Source organism: Lissotriton vulgaris, chromosome 9 (assembly GCF_964263255.1).
Source record: "Lissotriton vulgaris chromosome 9, aLisVul1.2, whole genome shotgun sequence".
NCBI classification, from domain to species: Eukaryota; Metazoa; Chordata; class Amphibia; order Caudata; family Salamandridae; genus Lissotriton; species Lissotriton vulgaris.
In genome coordinates, this window is record NC_141697.1 from 372,123,366 (window position 1) to 372,141,398 (window position 18,033).

At 46.8% G+C, this 18,033-nt stretch overlaps 1 protein-coding gene across 1 annotated transcript in view; it reads right to left on the reverse strand.

The window, feature by feature from the left end:
• AK7 (adenylate kinase 7) overlaps nt 1-18,033 on the reverse strand; it is a 404,956-nt gene that overhangs the window by 46,157 nt on the left and 340,766 nt on the right. The window contains exon 13 of the mRNA XM_086937746.1: nt 15,042-15,170. Within this exon, the coding sequence (XP_086793872.1) occupies nt 15,042-15,170 (129 nt within the window). The remainder of the gene's footprint in view (nt 1-15,041; nt 15,171-18,033) is intronic.

The window sequence follows — 18,033 nt, forward strand, 5'->3', positions numbered from 1 at the left end:
TTATCAAATATAGCTTGTGATCAAAAAACCCAACATCAGGGTTAAAATAAGTGTAAATAAATACTGTAAATACTGGACCGTGATCCTAAAAAATGCCTTTGCCGATATAATAGACTTTGGGTCCTAAAGTTCTTAACATTCTCACCCTTTCATCCAAACACAGTGGATATTGAATGATTGTTTTTGCTAGACCACATTACTCTAAACCAGCCGTTCATAACTGTTTGACTTCTGTGGACACCAATTGAATAACTATTGGAAGAAGGGGACTCCAGGCCTAAGCTTTGAACCCCAAAACAATACCTTAAACTACTGAAAAAGTATATTAAGCAAATACACAAATTATGAAATATTTTGTATAGTTTACTAGTAAACAATATACAAAAATATCCTTTTATAAAAAAAATATTGGAATTTTTAGATAGCTACAACATAGCACAGCAGATAAAATACACATGTTGTTGAACACATTCCGTCAAAGAATTCAGAGCGACAAAACACTTCTCTGTGCCAACTGTTAATCACAGTGTAGCGTTATGTTTGTTTCAAAGTCATTCTCTATCAAAGTGGAGTCACCAACTCTGTGTTCCACCCAATACTGCCATATCTTGCCATGCTTATGTGAGCATCTTCATGCTTCATATAGCGGGATCTCAAGGGAAATGCCACAATCCATTACCTTTTCTCATTCTTCCACCCATGGCTCTCTTTTTCTAGGTTTGATTTTGTGGTATTTTTCATATCCGAGTCTCAAGACACATGCATTCTCCTATAACTACATGAATGCAATAATAATTGCAAGGTTTTCTTTTAACTTTGGTGGTGATCACTGCTCCCATTCAGGAACTTGAAGAGGTGCTTTGTCTTTCTACTTAGGTATCCAAGAACGCAACCTGCTAATTCTACCGGGCATAATATTTCCATAACAATAACATTAGGTTGCCTATACCAGAGACTCCTGTAAGACTGGTTTCATGATGGATAAACAGATGACATTTTGGTACTGTTAGACCTGTAAGCCTTTGGGTGGTCCCTCCTATTATTTATTTATTTTGCCCCTTTTTGCCTCCTAGGATTTTTCATTTTTTTTATGTCCACAGAGAATTTTTGGTGTTGTCCTAGTGGGTGGGTGCTACTTTATCCCCATAATGTTATTGAGGCCTAGGTGTCCCTTATAAAGATGGAAATTTAGTCACACAAAATGGTGGCTAGTAACTGCCATAACTGATTACCTCAGGGAATGGACCCATAGGACAACATAGGAAAACTCCAGAACCTTCCAGCTGGTTCTGGAAGCCTGAGGTCAGCCTATATAAGGGTCAGAACCCAGGCGGTCATTTTAGAGGTGTCCAGAGTGAGTGTGGGGCGGGACTGGTGAGGAGTAAGGCGACTTGGTGAGGAGGAACACGCACTGTGAGGGGAGAGATCGACCTGTGGGCTGGCTGCCCTTCTGTACTGATGTGACCCCTTACCTGTCGACCAAACCCTGCCTCCGTGGTAACTACACTTGCTTCAAAATATAACCCCTTCTTAACTCTGAATGCCCAGTAAGGAGTAAGGAGTGAGGAGAAACTCATCCTGAAGTGGTAACGACCACAGCGAGTTACTCGATTCTTCCCTGTCACTACCAGAGGAGAACTAGCTGGCAGAGCTGTGAGGTCAGCCCCCCTGCTGGCACGCTGTGTGAGGACCGGACCTTGATCACCAGAAGCAAAGCTTACCGCGCGGAGGCCCCGATACGCTATCTGACATTCCTTCTGTGGAGGTGTAGCCCCCCCTCGTCCTTCCTCGGGCTGTGGATTCCTGTCACTGAGGTGAGAGAGCGGGGATCAGCCGGGGCAGCCGAAGAGCTCCAGAGGCAAGGCTCCGGTGACGTCGGAGGAGGCGTGAAGTCGCTGGAAGAGGCCGGGCGAAGGCGAAGCTCGCCGTGGGTGGAGTCGGCGTGAGGGAGCTTGCGGAAGTCGGCCGAACGCCGCTGCGAGCAGCGCGGTGAAGAACGCCTGTCCCCCTGTCAGGAGAAAAGAGGAAAGCGGGATAAACAAGACAACAGTGGAGACGGCCGTTGATCAAGGGCAAAGAATGGGCGGTGACCGGGTCTCGAAGGCAGCACAACATTGCAAAGTAAGCCGGGAAGGTGGGGGGGCGGCAGGAACAAACGTGACTGGCCCATAATCGCTGGCAAGCCTGAGAACTAGGCAGTACAAAACCGGCTGGGGTTGACCGAAACCAGAACATAGACTTTACCAGCAATATCCCCTAAGGACTGGACCGGCTCGTTCCAGTGTTTACTTGAGCAAGAGTGTCTATTGTGGAAAGGGACATACCAGACCGTTGTTCACCCCACAGCTACTGGAGAAAAGGGCAATAGGGCTGAGGCAGGGGACAAGAAAGACAGAACGAAGAGAAAAATACCAGAGGGGAACCCCCAGGCCAGGGCTGTGTGCTTGTGAGATACAGGGCCTTCTCTACAAGAGAGGAGTATATGTATGACAAAAGTAAATGTTTGTATAACCTGCCTGATCTCTTTCAATCAAACAGCTGATTGAGTCATTCTTCATGTGTGCCAGTGGGGAAAGGTTTTCCGACTTGTTGTGACGTCTAGCAAATTGTTGACCCTGAGTTCCCTTGGGTAAAGTACCTGTCAGCTTTCACTTTTGAAACCGTAAATGTAGTTTCATAACTTAACTGAACCGTGAAATTAAAAACAAAAATTAAAGGTATAAGAACAATTACTGAAAAGCTTTCCACTGTATAAAACAATTATAAGAATGTAAACTTTGTTGGAGGCAAACTCCGACCCTGATATTATTCAGGCCTTACCAGACGACTACCAGATGGTGCGACTGGATAGACCTATAGGCAGAGGAGGAGGAATTGCAATAGCCTTTAAACAGCAACGGGCTTGCAAACTTGAACCGACCAATCTGGCAGGATGTGAGGCGGGTGTTTTCACCATAAAGATTGACGGGAGCAAGACTATAAAGGGTCTACTAGTCTATCGCCCACCAGCACCTATGTCCAGATTCAAAGGCAGTCTCTTAGAGTGGGTCACAGAAACAGCAATCAGGAGGGATAAGTTTCTGCTGCTAGGAGACTTAAACACACACCTGGAAGACGTATTAGATAAAGGAGTGGTGGAGTTCCGTGAAGACCTTCACACCCTACAGTTAGAGCTAAAGGGGCCGCTTCCAACACATAATCACGGGCACTTGCTAGACCCAATATTTGCTAACTGGGAGGATGTCTTAGTTGCTCCCCCAGTACCCTTGCCCTGGACAGATCACTTTTATGTTCCATTCGTTATCTATCTGCCCAAACATAAAGCTTTTGCCCTTACCCCACCTAACTATCCTCGTCGCAGGTGGGCAAGATTCTCCCTGCAAGAGTTCAATAAGGCTCTTACTGCGGAAGGACCCCCAGGAGGCGATGACGTGGCGACAGCAAATAAATTGCTCAATGACCGCATCACGGCTGCTTTGGACTGCACAGCCCCATTGGGCCGGCCAACAAAAGATGTCCACAGACAAAGAACAGCTCCCTGGTTTAGGGAGGCGCTGCGTTGCGCCAAAAGAGACTGCAAACGTGCAGAAAGACAGTGGAGAGTGGCATATGATGACCGGATGAAAGAGGCCTATCTCGTAAAGAGACGTACCTATCACAATAAGATCCGGACAGAGAAGGCCACATACTATACTGACAGAATCCAAGAGGCAGAGAACTCTGCCAGGGAACTGTTCAGCATATACAAATCCCTGGCCACCCCAAAAACCTCCACTCAAGACGAAGATCACTCAGTAGCAGCATGCAATCGCATTGCCAACTACTTCGGGGATAAAGTGTCCAAGATTTACTCTGCTTTTCCTGATATACCACCAGCAGCGGAAGTGCCAGCAGACTCCTCAAGAGAGGTAGCCAATCAAAATCTGTTACTTGACTTCACCACCCCTTCATCGGTGGATTTAGTTAAAATATGCAGATCTGTCAAATCTGGCTCTCCTCACGATCCTGCCTCCCCAAAAAGGTTGGGAGACAGTCTGGAAACACTCGAACCTTACATTAGACACCTGCTGGATATCTCATTCCGCTCCAGCTCCATACCAGAGGACTGGAAACAGGCTGTGGTGCTTCCCCTCCGCAAGAAGCCCAACATCAGCTGTGAGAAGCTAGACAACCTTCGCCCCATCTCCTTGCTGCCTTATTTCTCCAAGGTAGCGGAGAAGGTGGTAAATAAACAGCTAATGAAATTTGTGGAGGAAAACAGCCTTCTTCATCCCACCCAATTTGGGTTTCGGCCCCGTCATTCCACGGAGTCTACCCTTCTTAGGGCTACCAAAACCCTTAGGCAAGGTGCTGATGAGGGACAAACCATGGCCCTAATCCTCTTAGACCTCAGCGTGGGGTTCGACACTGTAGCACACTCCATCTTGCTACAGTGTCTGAACAAAGGCGGGGTGCGAGGGGCAGCGCTGAAGTGGATTTACTCATTTCTTACAGGCCGTGGCTTCCAAGTGAGACAAGGTGATCATTACTCGGAGCGAATTTCTTTGGATCAGGGGGTGCCGCAGGGCTCGTCCCTGAGCCCGACGCTTTTTAATCTTTATGTTGCCCCGATTGCCACCTTAGTAGAGAGTTACGGCCTTCGAATGGTGTCTTATGCCGACGACACGCAGTTGGTCATCTCCCTGTCGCGTGCGCCCGGTCCCTCGGCGGACATTTTCAGAGCTTGCATGCAAGATCTTGCTGCCTGGATGTCTGCCAATTGCCTCAAGCTCAACGGAGGCAAGACCGAGGTGCTGGTAGTGGGGGGAGGCCAATCGGCGTGGATGTCGGCATGGTGGCCGCCTTGCTTAGGTCCAACACCCATTCCTTGCCAGAAAGCAAAGAACTTGGGCATCTGGTTCGATTCCGACCTTACCTTTGGCCCCCAGATCAATCAGGTGGGTGGATCTTGTTTCGGGACTCTCAAAAGTCTTAGAAAGGTACTGAAGTTCTTACCTATCAGAGCCCGTCAAACACTGGTACATGCACTGGTCACGTCAAAGATTGACTATGGCAATCTTCTCTACTTAGGGACCCTGGAGAAGAATCTGAGCCGCCTACAGGTTCTACAGAATGCCGCTGCCCGACTAGTGCTCAGATTACCCAGAAGAGCTGCATCCAAAGCGGCCCTCCGGTCTTTGCACTGGCTTCCGATCAGAAGCAGGGTAGAATTCAAGGCACTATGTACGTGCCACCGGATTATCAATGGGAGGTCTCCTCTCCCGTTGAAAGGACTGCTGACACCCTACGAGCCGTCCCGCTCCCTGAGATCTTCCGGCTCAGGACTCCTAGTTATTCCTAGGGTGTCCAGAGCTCGGATGGGCGGAAGATCCTTTAGGCTCCTTGCTGCTTCCAGATGGAATAAGCTACCCTTGGCGTTGCAATTAGAACCATCAGAACCACTCTTTAGAGCCAAGCTCAAAACTGTACTATTCGCACAGTAAGGTGTTTCGCATGCGTAATCTCCAGTAAATATCAGCTCCTCAGCACGGGGACACGCCGCTGTGCGTCACCAAGCACTTTACAAAACCCCCAAATAGAAATAGAATAGTAAATTGTAACCTCACAGATGTAAATAAAAAAGTAGATGGAGTGAAATTGATTGTTCGGAATTTTGAACCTGCTAAGAGAAAGAGAAACTAAGAAAACTTTTATAAAGCAAACCGTATTTTTCCAACCTGGTGTAGAGTCATTCTTTTTCTGGTGGATGCGCACTGAGTTACTGTTAATGGTGTGATGCAAGCTGTATGCAATTTGCCTCTGTGTTTAGTCTTATCTTCTCTGTGCTAGGCTACCCTATGTGTACTGGTAACCCCAGGTCCAACATAATTGGTGATCAGTGGTGGGATTAGAGCTTGTGCTTGCATCCACTTAATAGTAACGTAGTGTGTACCACATGCCTACACCTGGAGTTTTCTCCTAGCGGACTCCCTAATTAATATTTTTGCTTTTCCAAATTTACTCCTGGTGGTGGGTGGAGGTAACTCTCACGTTATCCCCTTTTCTTAACTTCTTACGAGAGGCTGTCCCTGACCCTAAGTGGCAAAATGGAATTTTAATTGGAAGGGTTGGAGACCTACACTGTGGCCCAACTCAGGGAATTGTGCCAAAGTAAGGGAGTGTTTTTCAAGCGTGGTGCTAAAAAGGGGGAACTCCAAACCAGCTTGAGAGCGTGGGTGGCAGCTCACCCAGATGGGAAGGAGGAGGAGGAGGCCGACCGGGACACTGTCATCGGGGTAGATGTATTGTACCGACCTGAGGGGAGAACCTACTGACAGGACCCAGAACACTCTCAAGGGAGGGCAGCAGTGTTTCCGTGAGGAGTTTAACTGAAGCTGAACTAGTGAACAGGAGGGAGGAGAGGCAGTTAAAATGGGAGTTGGCGAAATTAGAGAAGGAGAGGGAGGAGCAGAGGCTGGCTCACGAACTGACTATCAGAGAGTTAGACCTTAAGGCCCTGTAAGTAAGGACTCACAGTTCTCCTAATGGTGGCAGCGAATCCAAAGAGATAACCAGGGAACCCAGACCCTATTTGCCAAAGGACATAGTCGCCAGCTACAGCGCAGGGGATGACATTGCCAAGTGGCTGGCTGCCTATGAGGTCTCCTTAAGAGCCCATGGGATACTGGAAAAAACTGGGGGGGTGTCTTGTATAAATACATGCCTCCTGCAGGTAGGGATACACTTTTGGCCCTAGAGCAGGGAGAGCAGACCCACTACCCTACCATGAAAGTTGCGCTGATTAAAAAGTTTGGGCTGACTCCGGAAAAATACCGACAGAAATTTAGGAGCAGCCATAAATTAAGCACACAGAATTGGGTGAATTTTCTGGACTATGCAAGGAAGACCCTGGAGGGGTGGGTGCAAGGCAGCGAAGTGGGGGACTACGAGGGGTTGTATGACCTTATCCTCAAGGAGCACCTACTCGAGAAATGTTTTCCCGAGCTGCGACAACACCTGGTGGAAAGCAAGCTGACCAGCCCCCGGACATCTGGGCTAGTACCCGGGTGTCCTCAAAGGGGACTGGAGGGGACTCCCAAAGGACTGGACAGGGCGCCCCCCAGAAGAAGGAGGGGGCAGATAAAAAGAGGGAGTTCTCAAAAGGCCCCCAAAACCATTTCCAAGGTAAAGGAACAGGATTCATTCCCAGGGCTAACCCGCCAAGAAACCCTCATCCTGGCCAAAGCCAGCAGCCAAGGGTTGTCCACTGCTATGAGTGTGGTGGAGTTGGGTACTATAAGGGAGATGTCAAGTGCCCAAAGAGACCACCCCCTTCCACTGGAGGAAAATATCCGGGAGTAGCTAGTGGAGTGCTCGGGGAGGAGTTGCCCTTGGAGAAGGGGGGGGAGTGGGCGGGTGTCACCTTAGTGTCCCTGGGAGATCGGGAGATGGTTCCTAAGATCCAGGTGCCCCCAAATACTACTAAGTATGGGCAGTGGATCACCATCAATGGCCAAAGAGGGGAGGCTCTGAGAGATACAGGAGCCAGTATGACTATGGTAAGAAGTCATCTGGTATCTCCAGAGCAGGTGATTCCACATGTACTCCACCCCGCCGCGATGGCTGATGACAGAATGGGTCACTATCCAGAGGCCGAGGTTCCATTCGAGTGGGAAGGGGTTGCAGGTCTACTTCGAGTCGCCCTAAGCCCTGCCGTGCCAGTTGATTGTCTGTTGGGGAATGATATGCAGCACAATGCTTGGAAGGAGGTGGAATACCGGACTCATTCTGAGATGCTGGGTACACCCGATTGGGCCTGTGCTAGCACAAGGTCTGCAACTACCCGGAGGGGGAGTTCGCTTGGGCTGGAGCCTGGAACAAAGGCACAGCCAGCTGCCAGAAAGGGAAAGATTCGGGGACAGGAGAAGCCTGCTTCGGCATCTATGCCCCGTGAGACGGATAGGCCACCTGCGGTGGTGGACCAGGAGTCCGTGGAGGGGGATGTTGTCCCCCTGGAGAACCTACCTATCCCTGCCGAGTGGCATGCGGAAGGAGGGCCTACCAGGGAGGAGTTTTGTAAGGGCCAGAAGGAGTGCCCTACCCTTGAGGGACTGAGGCGGCAGGCCGAAGCCCAGGCAGCAGGAAACGTTACTGGGAATTACCATATTTACTGGGAGGATGGACTCCTCTACAGTGAACCTAAGGCACAGTGCACGGTTCATCACGGGCCTTGGTTGTCCCTCAACGTTGCCGAGCCTTTCTTTTAGAACTGGCTCATGAGATACCCTTGGCAGGACACTTAGGTCAGGACAAGACCTTTGCCAGGCTTGTCCCCCACTTTTATTGGCCTCAGATGAGGGTGGTATCCGACACGTATTGTCGGACATGTGTGTCTTGCCAAGCCAGTGGGAAAACAGGGGTGAAGCTGAAAGCTCCCCTGGAACCACTTCCTGTCGTTAGCAACCCCTTTGAAAGGGTGGGCATGGACATTGTGGGGCCATTGGATCCACCAACTTCAGCTGGTCACAGGCTCATCCTGGTTCTGGTGGATCACGCCACACGATACCCAGAGGCAATTCCTCTGAGGATCATTACTGCACCTGCAGTGGCGAGGGCCCTGATGGGGATCTTTACCCGAGTGGGTTTCCCCAAGGAAGTTGTTTCCGACAGGGGAACCAACTTTATGTCAGCTTACATGCGGGCTATGTGGAAGGAGTGTGGGGTTACCTACCGGTTCACCACTCCCTACCACCCACAGATCAATGGTCTGGTGGAAAGGTTCAACAAGACCTTGAAAGGCATGATAAGAAGTCTGCCTGAGAGCATGCGGAGGAAATGGGACGTCCTCCCACCCTATCTGTTGTTTTCCTACAGGGAAGTGCCACAGAAGGGAGTGGGCTTCAGCCCCTTCGAACTTCTGTATGGGCACCCTGTGCGCGGACCTCTCAGCCTGGTGAAAGATGGATGGGAAAAGACTCCCAGGAAGCTTCCCCAGGATGTGGTGAGCTATATGCTGGCCTTCCGGAGCCAAATGGCTAAGTTGTGGAAGCAAGCTTCTGACAACTTGGAAGCTAGCCAAGCAGTGATGGAGGAGTGGTATGACCACAATGATCACCCGGTGGAATTGGAGCCTGGCCAGAAAGTGTGGGTGATGTAACCTGGAGAGCTCAGTGCCCTCCAGGATCACTGGACAGGCCCCTTTGAGGTGATGGAGAAAAAGGGTAAGGCCACTTACTTGGTGGACCTTAAGACCCCTCGACAGCCCCTACGGGTGCTTCATGCAAATTGCCTCAAACCCCACCATGAGAGGCCCGAGGTCATCTTAATGATGGTGACTGATGGAGCAGAGGAGGAGGAAAGCAAGCCTCTCCCTCCCCCTGCAGGCGCGCTGTGTGAGGACCGGACCTTGATCACCAGAAGCAAAGCTTACCGCGCGGAGGCCCCGATCCGCTATCTGACATTCCTTCTGTGGAGGTGTGGCCCCCCCCTCGTCCTTCCCCGGGCTGTGGATTCCTGTCACTGAGGTGAGAGAGCGGGGAACAGCTGGGGCAGCCGAAGAGCTCCAGAGGCAAGGCTCCGGTGATGTCGGAGGAGGCGTGAAGTCGCCGGAAGAGGCCGGGCGAAGGCGGAGCTCGCCGTGTGTGGAGTCGGTGCGAGGGAGCTTGCGGAAGTCGGCCGAACGCCGCTCCGAGCAGCGCGGTGAAGAACGCCTGTCCCCCTGTCAGGAGAAAAGAGGAAAGCGGGATAAACCAGACAACAGCGGAGACGTCCGTTGATCAAGGTCAAAGAACGGGCGGTGACCGGGTCTCGAAGGCAGCACAACATTGCAAAGTAAGCCGGGAAGGTGGGGGCAGCAGGAACAAACGTGACTGGCCCATAATCGCTGGCAAGCCGGAGAACTAGGCAGTACTAAACCAGCTGGGGTTGACAGAAACCAGAACATAGACTTTACCAGCAATATCCCCTAAGGACTGGACCGGCTCGTTCCAGTGTTTACTTGAGCAAGAGTGTCTATTGTGGAAAGGGACATACCAGACCGTTGTTCACCCCACAGCTATTGGAGAAAAGGGCAATAGGACTGAGGCAGGGGACAAGAAAGACAGAACGCAGAGAAAAAATACAAGAGGGGAACCCCCAGGGCAGGGCTGTGTGCTTGTGAGATACAGGGCCTTCTCTACAAGACAGAAGTATATGTATGACAAAAGTAAATGTTTGTATAACCTACCTGTTCTCTTTCAATCAAACAGCTGATTGAGTCATTCTTCATGTGTGCCAGTGGGGAAAGGTTTGCCGACTTGTGACGTTTAGCAAATTGTTGACCCTGAGTTTCCTTGGGTAAAGTACCTGTCAGCTTTCACTTTTGAAACCGTAAATGTAGTTGTACAACTTAACTGAACCGTGAAATTAATAACAAAAAGTAAAGGTATAAGAACAATTACTGAAAAGCTTTTCACTGTATAAAACAATTATAAGAATGTAAATTGTAACCTCACAGAAGTAAAAAAAAAAGTAGATGGAGTGAAATTGATTGTTCGGAATTTTGAACCTGCTAAGAGAAAGAGAAACTAAGAAAACTTTTATAAAGCAAACCATATTTTTCCAACCTGGTTTAGAGTCATTCTTTTTCTGGTGGATGCGCACTGAGTTACTGTTAATGGTATGATGCAAGCTGTATGCAATTTGCCTCTGTGTTTAGTCTTATCTTCTCTGTGCTAGGCTACCCTATGTGGACTGGTAACCCCAGATCCAACAGGTACCAAAAAGACTCTCAACTACTTCTCCGCTGTTATGCTTGGTGGAAAACTATGAAAGGTGGCTTGCAAGAATATGTGGCCAGCTGCTGAGTATGCACGAGGTCTGATGTTTTAACTCAGTACCCTGCGGGGTTGTTTAAACCACTCACAGTACACCCTATTGATGGCATACTTTTTCTTTTACTGATTTTTCCACCTGCTGCAGAGTACACAACTATTTGGACACAGCTGGATACAAATGACAAGATAGCACATTTCATTCTTTGAAGAGCCATATTTACACTTAAGATACTTACTGAAGCTTTTGTTAAACAAATATTCAGGTTACTGGTAATGTAGTTATAATGTTCTTCCGCCTGTCATAAACAAAGCAATGGCTAATCAAAGTGAATGAAGCAGACCATTGAAAAGTACATATCATATACTGCTAATGCATTAAAAAAGGGTGATCTGGCTGGACCTATTAATTGTGAGGGGATTGCCCTATAACACAGTACATATAGCCACTAGTTTACCCTCTTTATTTGGTTCCTATGCTTATCCTCCATGCAAACTTCCCAGCTTCCCCTTCCTCATCATCACTGATTCCAGAAACACAAGATCTAGTAAACATTTTGATGAAATGGCCTCTACGCTACTGAAGAGCATGACCTCACAGGCTAGAATAACCAGCATCTACAGTTGATCTAAAATTATTGGGTAGTTTGTCTATACAGTAGCCAATGTTCAATAGTCTGTACCCAATTGTAAGACTTATTAATAATCGGAATGCAGTGAGACTGACATTACCTATTTATCTTGTGATATAGCCGATCTTTCATGTATCCCTTCTTTGACCTGTTTTCATCTCTCTGCAATACCCCAGTAATCCGAAAGAACTTCCCCTATATAAGTTGGCCAACATGAACAATACATAATACAGAAGATTCGTTAGGTAACTAACTGGTGGATTGGAATCGATACAGGTCTGAAGACAGTTCCTGGATTCATAAAAAGGATTCTGATGTCCCTAGGTTGTATGGAGCAATCGGTTCCATAGGGGAGTAAAAAATTACTTTTATAAACCTTTGTTTCCTGTTTAAATAGGAATGGCCAAATACGAGGCGTAACCCTTCAGGTTAGTAATTGTGAAATAAATCATTGACACCGAAGATTCTTGAATTATGATGTGGTATATTAACACTCACATACCATAGAGATTTTTAAAAATAATGACGTACCACAACTATACACAGGACCATTACTGAACATATGTCCCTAGGTTGGTCAGGGCCTTTCATGCTTCTCATATACTAGCCCGGAAGAAGGCGTGGAATGGTAGACGGCCCACCAAATGAGGCAACCTGATAAGGCTAAGTGTGTTTGCCACAGCCCTAGCACCCCCAGAAGAACCCCTTCCCAATCATGGTCTCAGGCAGGCAGGCAGAACAGCTGAAATCTTTTCTCCTACCCTGGATTAAGGGGCCTGACATGCACATCAGGGTGCCCCATCTCCTCTGTGGATCTCATTCAAATCCAGCAAACTCCACTTCTGGAAATACAGTGACAGGTGTAGGCAGTATCAGCAAATGCATCTGAATAGCTCAAGCGGCAGGGAGAAAACAACTTCTTAACTTACTTCATGTTGAAAGAACCCGGTCAGGCCACAGAAAGCTGCAGACATTCTTCTTGACTTCACTAGATGTATTTGGCCTGATATATTCTGCATCCGTGTATCCAACCATTTCTTTTACAAGATAGTCACTGAATTTTGTGAAGACTTTTGCAGTACGCCAATCCCTTGGGGATTGTACCTCGGGAAGTCAGTGGTGCCTATCCCAGATATATGTTCATTATAGGGGTGGGGTTTGCAGGGTAGGAGCACGAAGTCTTCAAAACATGTACTCCCCTTATATTACTGTTTGTTTCCCTACAAAAGGGGTTTATTACGTTTTAGTTCTTGTGTATCTAATGGTCGGAGTACCTTGTTCTGATGAAAAGGTTCTTCTCCTTGTCCTTTCCAAGGAGCCTGCCATCCTTTATGCTAGCAATCAGGGAGAGAAACCACAAGTAAAGCCCCAAGCCTTGCAGGTAGCTAGGGAAGGTGAGAACTTGTAAAAAGCACTACAGAGCCCCACACTCCTCAATGAGGCGCAGCTGCACATATTGAAAATGAAAATCCATTTATATAGTGCAGTTACTTTAAAAAAGGTGACATTGCCCCATGAGCTAATTGGATGCGAGAGAGGCAGATCTCTAGTCTTTTTTTTAAATAGTTGAAATAGCAGATGATTGCTAGAAAATTGAAGTTCTTGGGTAAGTGAATTCCAATGTTAAGCAACTAAGCAAGCAAAGGATCAGTCCCCAGTCCCCTTAAAACAATAAATCAAAAGAAGGTTATAAAAAGCACATCACAGGGTTCTGACAGGGATTCAGTGCTGGAAGAGATCCTGAGGATAAAGTGAGCCTGAATTATGAATTGCGATGTGGCACAAGCATGATAGTTTAAAATAGAGGGCCTTGGCCAATGAAAGCCAATGAAGAGTGATCAAATGGTGGGAAACGGCCAAACTGAGCCTGGGAGAGCTTAAAATATGGTGATAAGTATCACTGTCAACAGAACAAACAACAAAACCTTAAGGTGCCATCAGTTCAGGCCAGCCTATTTATTGAGGTAGGACCAATACTACAAGACTGAACTGAATAAGGTTGGTCTCTGTCTAGTGTAGCATAGTAGACATATAAACAACTGAATAGAATGCACTCTGAGAAATTACTTGTGGTTGAGATTTATTCAACCTTTCCACCCATCACCTTTTTGTTTTCCTCAGTGCGATAACTTATGTGTGACAGGCATGAGGAGATGCAGGACCTATATTCACTGAGCCATAAAAATCAAGCTGTACCTCAATGATAAGGCCTTAATAGGCCAAAACCGACCGGGGTTGCTGGTGTTCCCAGCTGGAGGGGTCCTGGTTTGGCCGTTAATGGGTGGCTGTTCATATTTTAGTAGACCAAAGCTGATTTGCATATGGATGATTTCTGAATAGAATGTCATGGTTGAACAAAAATGAATAACTGGAATGCAGACCCAATTAACTACAAGTGGCAACAATGTATTTGGGAAATGTACCTATCCCTTTTTAATTTTCCTGATTGCAACGTCCTAAGTGTGATGGGTCTGCCAAGACGTAGGTCCTGTGCTCATGATGCTACAGGAGTTAAGGTATACATCATTGATGAGCCCTAAATAGGTCAACCTGGTCTGAGGTTGCGTGTGTTTCCATCTGGAGGGAACACTGCCTTGTAGTTCAGACTGGGCAGAACAAATTAGAGCAGCGCCAAGGTGAGTTTGCATATGGCTACTGTTTGTTTAAAATGGCTTAGATTAATTGAAGCATTCCACTCATTCCTTTTTTGTTTTTAACAAACCACATGCTGCAAGCCCATCAAGGGGCTTTGAAGTCAGCAAAAGCAGGAACATAATCATCCTCAGAAACAAACTTCTAGGAGCAGAAAGCAAAGACCCAACCTTGGTCAGAGGAGGTAAGCAAGGTCTCCCATTCAGAGATAGGAAGCCCAGGATGACTGCCTTCTACTGTGCATAAGCACAACAGGAGGATTCAGGGTAAAAGTGGTCTTTCATAAATACATCTGGAGGGAGAGGAGTTTAAACTGTTGTGGGTAAGCAGCAGGGTTACTGTCTCCAGGGTACGGATCCAGCTCATGATGTATGAAGTTAGGACTGAGTTAACAACGTGATGAGGAGGTTATGAAGAAGTACACCCTTGCTTTGAATGCACTTTGCTAACACATTCTAGGAGTGAAGTGTGCAATCACTTACATGAATGAGTTATATGGAGCCCCTTCTTTAGATATATGTGGTCATATATGTGTGTTCACGTAGGCCCATGATCATAGGTAGCATTGTGTTTTCATTTGGTATTGCAGGTAGTGAGACCAAGTAGTTTAAGGCATTCCGATTACTCATTGGTTCTTATTACTGAGCAATGGGGAGGAGAAGTACAGCACTCTGCTAGACAAAACTCAGTTTACCAACCTACCATTTCATGGAGTGTCTTGTCAGCCACTAGTGGATATACAGACCCAGGTTCTGAAGATTGACTGATCTGCACCAAAATGCCAGTTTTGTATCTTGAACAGATCAGTCTAGTAAATATCAAAAGTGATTGTCCTTTCATATGTCCTAAAAATCTGGGGTAGGTGTGCAGATACACTGAAAACTTCTAGATTTTCCCCAGTGCATTAGACATCTTTTACTCTTATGTAAATAACTAAAATAAGATTAATGACAGTATAAAAGCTTACTATCGAAGAGCTCTTTTGCCTGTTCGTAGGTCTTGGGATATCCATCCAGGACAAACCCTTGATTTTGACAGGGCATCGACTTCAGCTTTTCCTTCATGAATTTTAGCACATAAACATCATCTAGGCGACCTGAAGAAACAGAAAAATAAAAGATGTCCAAGTTCTGATTAAACCACGCTGTTTATAACTATTCAGTACTCAGTATGAAATGCTGCTATTGGAACAAGCATCAACTTCCTAGGCTCATAATTGATATATTTTTGAACTAATTCGTAGGGGCAAATCATGTGGAACAATCAAAGCAATTTATTAGATAAAACCTTTTCATGGTTTCCTTTGGTCTGACTAGTAGACCCAGATTATATAAATTAGCCGCTCTTGATTCTATCTGTAGTGTGGACATTGCTGCCATAGGCTGAAGATGGGAAAAGCGCAAAGTCCCTCTGCACTTTCTGTATTTTACGTCCAGGCCAACCTTTTAATTTCATCCTTTATAACCCCCGTGCCTTATAGCCTCTAGTTTCTCTTTCATGATTATATCGACAGCCTCAATCTTAGAAGACTCTTTTTAAAGCAGGACTTTGCATGAGGCCATCAGTCTTTTCTACCTCTGGCTAAACCTCTCATGGTATTTGTAGAAGGTAATGCCAGCAGTTTCAGATGTCTGCCTTACCACTGTCGGCAACAGTGCAGGAACTCTTCCAAGACTCTTCTGCAGGTCAGGGCGTTCAGTCCTCAGATTGTTCTGAAGTGACACATTTAACTTTTATAATGCTATGCTAACTCCACAATGTTACCACACAGTAATCATTCTTTTTTTCACCACTAGCTTTATCTCCATGTACCTTATGGAAGCAGCAGCACCTTCCTTGCGGTTCTCAACCCACTGAAGTGGATTGCACCAAGCCAGCAATAATAATATCCGTTAAAATGCTACTAGCCCTTAACTCTTCCCAGGGATTCATTTGTAGTCACTTGAGTTGGTACATATAATCTCCTTCCATGACACTTTCGCGTTTTGCCCACAAAACCATGCCCCAATCTTATTAGAACCAATGGATTAGGGGGCTTAGGCTTTTGTGGTGTGGGTGAAGCACTGTGGCTGCCAAGTTGGCTTTTCCCCATGAATGACTACATGAAATTACAAGTATATTTGTGATGATGTTTATTTAGCTGAAGGCATTAAAACTAGGGGGTGGGGCGAAATATTCTGTTCGGCCAGCAGAAATGACAGCATTTTCATGACTCCGCATTACTCTTGTAACATGGAGTTTTGGACAAATTCCGCCAGTTGCTGCGTGGCGGAATTTGTTCTTTTTCACCACTCCAGGATGGCAAGGCAAACGTGAATGAGATTTAGTGGCCCCCAGCGAGATTTCCAGTCGCTGGAAGGACATTGGCGAGATTTTTCTAATATAAGCACTCATGGGCAGGTGCGACTGTTCACAGTCAGAAGGCTGCCACTCGAGTAGAAAATCTACTTGAGCTGCAGCAAAATCAACTTGAGTAGCTGCACCCTCTGGCACACCATGTGGTGCTGTTTTATCAGCACAGAACACGCTCTCAGCACTAAATCACATCACGAGCAGCACAATGGGCCTATTGCTGCCCGTTGTCCGAACTCCACGGCATCTCACAAAGCTTTTATTTAACTCCGCAGAATTCTGAGGAGTAAAATTCCGCAAGTTCCTCACAACCCTAATTGAAACACCTTCTAGGGTGGTCCACCCAAATGAGAGCTGGTGCTATGTGGGCAGGGATACACACTTAGGGCTAGATGTAGGTAGGCTTTTACCAGTCGGTAATGCCCGAATTCGGCCGTTACCGACAGGTAAAAGCCTTTTCCTATGTAGGAGCCTATTTCACCGATTCGGTAAATAAAGAATCGGTATTTACAGATTCAGTATTTACAGAATCATCATTTACCGATTCGGTATTTCATTCATTCCAATGGGCCTCCAGGCCCATAGGAATCAATGGCAAATACCGATTCGGTAAATACCGAATCTTACCGATTCGGTATTTTTTACCGAATTATTTCCTACATCACAATTATCGATTCTTAAATACCGGTATTTAAGAATCGGTAATTTACAATTACCTACATATAGCCCTGAGGCTTTACAAAGCCACGGTCCGTACCTGGTTTGCATCCAACACAAACATATTTTGCATGCACAACATGCTGCATATATGTAGTGTAGCACTTTACATGAAAACTCTGCAACCATGCCTATTTAGAAGTTAATCCCGACAGTTAAGTGAATTCCGAGAAATATGCGTTTCATTGTTTGATCTGAGCCAACAAAAGGCATCTCCCTTGATTTCATATGATATTCTCATTATAGCCCTTGGAAAAAATAAAGACATTGCTCCCAACACTGACCCAAGTTTATTTCTGCATGCACTGTTCATGAAATAAAGCCTGTTTATTTTGGCAATCCACCTTCTATTATAGATTTTGGTGAAAGACATTATGCTTGTAAGTTGATGTACAACTTGCACGATTTTGTCAATGAAAAGTACCAGATCCTTACTTACATTATACACCCATTCTTTATTTAGTACTCTCAGTTATGAGTACAAAGACTTAGGGGCACAAAGTCCGCCCGCCATCCTGCCGGACAGAGGGACCGCCTGCCATAAGGGCGGGGGTCCCGTGGCTGCCATTAGGATCCTGCATCCCTAACATTGTGGCAAGCGGTGCACTCAGCACCACCTGCCACAATGTTAGGGAGGCATGTTGTGCACTTCCATGCACAACATGGCAGGCACCGCGCGGTGCCTGCCATGTTGTGCATGGAACTGCAGGGGGGTACCATAGGTACCCCCCCATGTGCACCTCCCACTCCCCTGCAAGGCGACCGGGGCGGAAAAGCGGCGGACGGTCTTTCCATCCGCCGCGGACCCCCCAGCCATAATAATATGGCGGGGGGTCATTTCGGCACGGATGGTGGGCGAATCGCTGTTATGTAATATATGTATATATACT